This window comes from Antrostomus carolinensis, unplaced genomic scaffold, assembly GCF_000700745.2.
Source record: "Antrostomus carolinensis isolate BGI_N321 unplaced genomic scaffold, ASM70074v2 scaffold44657, whole genome shotgun sequence".
Lineage (NCBI taxonomy): Eukaryota > Metazoa > Chordata > Aves > Caprimulgiformes > Caprimulgidae > Antrostomus > Antrostomus carolinensis.
This window is the reverse complement of record NW_010328889.1, coordinates 31,915-39,400: the sequence shown is the minus strand read 5'-3', so window position 1 is coordinate 39,400 and position 7,486 is coordinate 31,915. Positions and strand designations below refer to the sequence as shown.

The window sequence follows — 7,486 nt, the reverse complement described above, 5'->3', positions numbered from 1 at the left end:
ATCATCTTTTTGTGTTCTATTCTAAGATGTGCCTCTTTTTTTCTCTGTTAGTTTGTTGACTGTAGCATGCAATAATCCTCCAGAAGATCTCATGTATATGTGAGAATCCATTCCCTTAGGAAAGTGTCTCCCAGTAGAGCTGAAACTAGTTGCTGCATGTTGTTGTATCCATATGGACAGAATGAGTCTGTAGATCAGAAGCATGAGTCATTGTAAAGCAGTTCACAGTGTCAAGTAGTTTTCTAGATTCACTGATTTTAAGCGTGTGTAGTGCCATTACCAATTACTGGGGGCATTTCAGGGTATAATAGAAACTAGAAGGATTTTAAGCAACAGTACTAGGCCCTGTTAAGAGCTTTTTTGCCCTCTGAATAACTAAATGACGTGCAAGAAAGACAGGAAGAATAAGACAGAAATTTTTCTCCACATCCAAAAATAGAGGCCTACTAAAATAGAGTACAGAAAGAAACTGAAAGCAATCCAAACAACAGGCAAAACTGTGCAAGATCAATAAAGCTCTGCAGAATGAAAATCCATTGACACCTCATCATTAGTCTATCATATGAATTACTAAAAGAAAGAGCTTGCCCTGAAGTGGGTATTGGATAAACAATCATAATTTTACAGTTTCACCATTATCCAACTTACAAGGTACAGGCTGCAGCTATCTGAACTGGGCAGATGCCCATCACAGTAAGTTCTAACCACATCAAAAGCTACATCTTCCCAAATATAGTGTTCCTAAGGAATTCTTACAGGCCAGCTATGCTGATTTTGTAATATTATAGGGAATGCATCTTCCAGTTTGGGATTTCCTTAGTCTAACAGCAGTGGAGGAGGCAGCCATTCCAGCCCCTATTTCAAGCAGGTGTTTGCACAAAGAGCAGCTGTGCCCCTAACAGGACACCCTGGCTCTGCTGATGGCTGTAGCTGAGGACTGTTTATGAAGTCAACCCCCAAACGAAATCTAAACTCTTAAAATGATCTTTTCACTTCTCTTGAGTGTCCCCTATCCTGTTTTTCCTACAGTTTTTCACAAATTTTTCCCTCCCAGTTACTGCTTCCTTCCCTACTGCAGGGCACCATTAGACGCAGGTGGGTAACACCCACACTGGGTGAGTTTAGCATTCTGTATGTAGCGAGTGTCTTCTCTCCACCATTCTTTTCTTTCCCAACACATTTTAAGAGCTATCTCTACTGTAAAGTTAAAGCAAATTACCTTCATGGGTATAAAGAAAAAAATTCTACCATTGTGTCAGGGTGTTTCACTGAATGAAACAACTGAATGCAGTGTGCAAAATGCCTATGTTTCAAAGACATCTGATGTTGTTTATAGGTTCCTACATGAATAATGATAAAGGATACAAAGAGATTGAAATGCTACTTCATTTTCTTCCGTTTCATCTCTTCCTGTTTTCTGAAGGTTGTTACTGTGACACCAATGTAAAAAAAAAGAAAGAAAAAAACAACTTCCTACTTCTAATCTGTTTCAAGTCTTTGTCCTTGTTTCTCTCTGCTTGCATCAAGTATTGACAGAAATGAGGCTTCTTTTGCTGAAATGCCTGGCTCAATAAAAGGTATGTAAACTAAAATTATTTACAGACTAAAGAGGATTCCAATTCTGTATAGTCTCTGGTATTTTATTTAAGGTAGAGATCACCAAAAGCTTTTAAAAAAGGCAAAGACTTCTAGTATAATATTGTATATTATGTATGCTCAGAATGTTGAAAAGCTGCTTCTGTGTGGTTACAAAAATAAACTAACTCTATCATGTCTGCAGATTGTATCTGTAGACCAAGCCAGCAGATTGAACACTGCATCTGCTTAAAGACTATGATGCTCCTCTCAGTGGTGTGCTAAAAATTATATGTAAGTGCAGGAAATAAGTAGTTACATGTTTATTTAATATTTTTGTTAATAACAAAGGGCAGTTGACAGTGCATTTATGTGTGCCATATAGACGATAAAAATCTTTTGGTTGTCTAATCCAACATTAGACAATTATAACAGTGCTGATGAAATGAAGCAAATTTTATAAAATATATTTGGAATTAAGGAAAAAATATATAGAAAAGAGGAACACATTGGATTTTACAAGTTGTTTTCTGAGATTTTTATTACACTAAAATCTTTGAGTGAAGACAGAGTGTCCCATCAGGCACTGATACCTTTCCCATAAGTGGTTTAACTCTGAGCCCACTGCAGTTGCTAGCAAGCTTCTCAGTTACTTCAGTGGCTCGTTGGCTGTTTTGTTGATGCAGGTAATGCACGCAGAGAAGCTGATGGCCTTGCTTGTGACCAGAAGGAAAGTCAGAGAACAAATCCCAGGGACTGCATTGCTGGTTTTTACTCCATTTTTCCAATTCTTGCAATAAGCAAAGCAGATCAGAGAGAAACTGGAAGAAGCCTTGGCTGTGAATCGTAAGTTGCCAGCCAGCACCAGAACTTCCAGAAGTGGTGCCAATTGAGGAGTGCAGAGTAATAGGCACCAGGTTCTTGGTATATTAGATTTCTGTTGCTCAGGGAGACAAGTATTTACAGTTGCATTGTGAGCTACACATAGGGGTGAAATAATCAGTGGGATTAAAGGCAATATCCTAATATGCAAAACCTTTTCCTTTGCAGAAGACTGATAACCAAGAGGGTTGCTTTATCTTTCCGTTTCAATGGTGCATACATTTCCTATGAAACTACCTGAATTCCTACTCTATTTATTAATATGCTAATTACATTTATTACTGAGCACATAACTCATTTACCTTAACCTGTTCCATTTGATCATTAATAGAAAGTTGTTTTCCTATTTTTTCATGTGACATGATTGAGATGCTATCATTTTAAATTGTCAAGTATCAGAACTTCTCTTGGATCTCCATCCAATTTTATATCAACTTACCAGCTCTATTAACTGCTCTAACAGTAACATCAGCTTCTCTGCGTGCATTACCTGCATCAACAAAACAGCCAACGAGCCACTGAAGTAACTGAGAAGCTTGCTAGCAACTGCAGTGGGCTCAGAGTTAAACCACTTATACTCAAACCCAATTGCATTGAGTTTGCTATTTCTTCTTCATGTGAACTATTTGCAAAATTCTCAGGAATACACACAACAGAGAGTTTGTTTTGAATAAAGGTAACGTAGTGTGTGTGTGATATGGAACCAGTCCAGATTTCAAACACCATTTCTGAGTAATTTTTTTTACTGTTTCCCAGTAATGATTACCTATTAAAATGATCCAAGGAGGGTACAGAACCACCAGTACAGATTATGCAATAAGGCAACAAATCGCAGATTTTGCATTTAAGCCACTGATTATGTTGTTTCAAATGGGTTTTTGTGCCTGTTTGCACAAGAACAACCTATTATTCATAACAGCCAATGGATACAGAGCTGTGAGTGTAGCTGAATAAGAATTTAAATAAACATTCACAGATCACCTTCTAATTTTCACCCAAACTATAATTACAAGAGGTTATACTGATGCCTCTATCACTTCCAAAAATAATTTTCAGCTAGCTTATTTTGATAGTTTCCTAGTTTGTTTCTAACAAAGAAAAAGGACAAGCAATTTTTCTTTTAAAGGAGTCTGCACCAGCACCAACCCTGAATACATCTGGACAGATTTCATAAGAACAGGTTCACTTTTTCCAAAAACTGTGTCTACAAAATATTTTCATCTGGCATTGGAAGCATCTAAAAATAAGCAGTATACAATAACATCTCCTCTAATTAGAGAAAATTAATTTGGGCTACACAAAAGACAGCTTTAATTTATCCCACTATTTTCCTATAATACTGTCTTTTCTACTTTGTACATATTTATGTAAATCTCACTTGTGTAACAGGACATCCATTTCATTTTGTTCACACATTTTCATTTTGCATCACTTGTTGCAATGTGTTTAGCCTTACCTCACTGAAGTTGGTAAACACAGACACTGTGCAGCCGTGGTTAATGTCCTGTGTTTGGAACAGGTTGTCCAAAGAAGCTGTGCAGGTTTTATCCTCAGAGGTTTTCAAAACCAGACTGGGTAACACCCTGAGAAACCTCATCTGACCTCAGTGCTAACTCTGCCTTGAGCAGGTGTTTGGACTAGAGACCTCCTGAGGTCCCTTCTAACCATAATTGTTCTCTGTTTCTATATTAACAATTATTAATGTAAATTCTTAAATTAAAAAATATGGTACAAATACATAATGGGAATATGGTTACAGGAGGTTAAAATTGTATTATTTCTGGGGTACTGAGAGCTTCCATTTGCAAATCTGATACTCAGATTTATTTCTAGTACTTTGGCTACTTATTTTAAATGTTACGTGCAATGTTCAGTGTTCTTTACATTGTACTGAACTTTAATTCCTAGCTAAGAAATTAAAGATGAACCAATTTAATTGCAAGATTAAGTAATTATTGTCTGTATAATGCCTGCATATAAGATTTGTGATATTCTTAATTGCTAACTTTCCCAGTCCAGCAGTTGAAAGTGTTTATTTTATTTTGCTATCTGAAGAGTCCTACTTGTTTTGTTTCCCCTCCCTTACAGATACGTGAGCATATGGCAGATAACCTTTGAAATGGAGGCACAGAAGAAGCCTGGTCTTACAGTTGCACTACCAGATCGACCAGTTCCAACCTCTTCTCTTCAGCCTGCACAGGGTTCTTCAGATCTCAGCCAAGGCAGTGTGATTCCTCAACAGGAGCAAGCACTGGCTCAACCTGTGTATCTCAAAGCCCTTACCATACCACTGTATCAGCCCGTCCAGGCAGGATGCTTTCAGCCAAACAGCCAGTTAGTGACTGGCAGGAGCTGTGTAAATCTCGACAGCAGTAACATACCTCTGATCCTGAATCCACTTGTTCCATCTGAAGGCGCAGATCAGCCTCGGTCAGCTTTTCAGAAACAAATTGGGCAAACTCTAACACTGAACATAGTGAGCACTTTACCAGTTTTATCATCACCAAATTCTTGCATAAATGCACCTATTGGAAGCCCAGGAAAATCAAAAAAAGCTGGGAAATATATCTGCAAACACTGTGGACGAGATTGTTCGAAGCCAAGTGTCCTTGAGAAACATATTCGCTCTCACACAGGAGAGAGGCCTTTTCCATGCACCACTTGTGGTATTGCATTTAAAACTCAAAGCAACTTGTATAAACACAGAAGAACTCAAACTCATGTCAACAACACCCGATTGCCCTCAGACTCTGACAACAGTGGCATATTGGAGCAAAATGAGAAATCAACAGAGAGCATCTCATCACATCAAGGCAGCAAACTACTTAGTAGCAGCTGTAAAGACAAGGGGATACAGAAGAAACAAATGAGTTCAGAGACCAGTGCTGTAACAGACACTAAGAAACTTAATGACCTTTCACTGCCTACAACAAGCAATTCAGCATTCGCTTCAGCAAATCAAGAAGCAACAAATCAGTCTGTTAGTTCGAAGGCTAATCAGGGGGTTCCTGAAAGAGAACCTCGAAGTTCATCATCTCCAGGAGCTTTGCCAAATGGTCAGTGCCAGAGAAAGAAGATACAGGAGCAAAGAACTCCAACTACCAATAAGCATATTCAGTTGCAAAGGCAGCAAGCAACCTCTTCAGAAAAACAGTGGGATTATAAGCCATTTGAGTGCAAGCTAAAGAAGTGTGAGAGCACTGACTCAGGGTATCTGTCACGCTCTGATAGTACAGAGCAACAGATGGCACCATCCAGCCCGTTGCATAGTCTCTATGAACACAGCACAGAACTGGAAAATGAAACTGCCTTCAGCAGCTTAAGGTGTGCCTCCGGAAGCAGTGCAAAGCTAGAGGCAGCTGAGAAAGCTACAGCCCTGATGCTAGAGAAAAAGAGGCTGGAAGAACACATTTCAAAACTTATTTCTCATAACAAAAGTGTGGTGGATGATACCCAGTTAGACAACGTTAGGCCCAGAAAAACTGTCCTTTCTAAACAGGGAAGCATTGATCTGCCAATGCCTTATACATACAAGGACTCTTTCCATTTTGACATCAAAACTTGTGATGTAAATAGGAAAAAGAATCTTTCCCTTAGTTCAGCAAAATCTACCTTTGCACCCCTAGAAAAATGCAAGCCAGTGTTTTTTCATTCAGTTCCCACCCAGTTCTCCACGATGGTAGATACTGTGCCTGTCACACGAAGCAACTCTTTGCCCTTTGTGGAGAGCACAAGAGTGGTACATGACAAAGCAGGTTGCTCACAACCCCCTTCTCTTACTAAGCAGTCTGTAAATACAGGCACTGCTGCTCTGCTGCCTAGCAACAATCTTGCTGCAAATTCAGTGGATTTTCCTAACAGCCATCCCCGAGCTCTAGTCAGACAAACAGCAGTGGATGATTTGCCACTAAATAACGTGGTCGATCATCCTCCTCTTTCAGAGGAGTTTCAAGGGAGTAAAAAGCTTGGGCCTGGAGAAGTAATCAGTGCTAAAAATAAGAAACACAATCAAAAGAAGTTAAAGATGTTCTCTCAAGAAAAATGGCAAATGTATGGAGACGAAACATTTAAGAAAATCTACCAAAAAATGAAAAGCAGTCAAAATGCCAAGAAAATTAAACAAAGGGGGAATAAGATTACAGATACCATGACCTTCACTCCTGATTCAAAGGAATCAGCCAACAGTACTGAAATTACTGAGGAAAGAGATGGCAGGAGCTCTGTAAGCGACAGTCTTCCCTCTCTTGTGACAACAGGTTTAAACACTGGTAAATCAGAAACCTGCACTAATGGTAATTATACTCTACAGAATGTGTCCTCTGAGGAGACTGCAGACAGCGTAACCTACGTAATGGAGACATGCCATTCCATAAGGGCTGGTGCACGTACTGTAATGAGCAAAACTCCCCCAGACCTCAGTGGCAGTGACACAGATAAATACACAGGTGGCAACAGCGCATTACTAGCTCCGAGCAGCTGTGAGCTCAGGCTTCAAAATACACGGTGTCAGCTGAACACTAACAGAAGGAATGATGACTGCTTGCCAGTACAGAGTAGCAAATGGGAAAAACCAAGCCCTGGGAAAGAATCCAGCACATTTGAATCAGATTGTAAAAGCACTTCAAAAAGTTATGAAAACCATAGCAGGAGTAAGGAAACTGGCCAGCATGCCCTGACGGCCCTGTGGGTCCATTGCAACAACAGAGGAGCTGCAGGGAAACCCCAGAATTTACCATCAGAGAGAAAAAAGCTGAAATTTGAAGTGGAGAAGACACAAAACATTATTTCGAAGTCCTGCCCTAGTCCCAGCAGTGAAAAGAATGCAGCAAATGAAGCAGAGAGAGTCTATTGCACTAGCACTCAGTGTCTTTCCACAGCACCAGTGAAATTCTTCAGTAAAGCAGAGGAGCAAAAATTAAGCACAGGAATTAATGAAGCCACTGGAGGTACTGAGAATGTGGAGTATATGAAAACAATCAAGTTTCCCACAAAAGCTCTTAATTACAGTGACGCTAACCTTCTTTCACAT

General features: G+C 39.5%; 1 protein-coding gene across 1 annotated transcript in view; it reads left to right on the top strand.

Moving 5' to 3' along the window:
* The first annotated feature begins 1,486 nt into the window (after positions 1-1,486).
* LOC104528385 (zinc finger protein 831) overlaps positions 1,487-7,486 on the top strand; it is a 13,015-nt gene continuing 7,015 nt past the window's right edge. The window contains 2 exon segments of the mRNA XM_010172376.1: positions 1,487-1,577; positions 4,546-7,486. The exon segment at positions 4,546-7,486 is cut by the window's right edge and continues 6 nt beyond it. Of these exon segments, the coding sequence (XP_010170678.1) occupies positions 4,577-7,486 (2,910 nt within the window). The 5' untranslated portion in view covers positions 1,487-1,577; positions 4,546-4,576.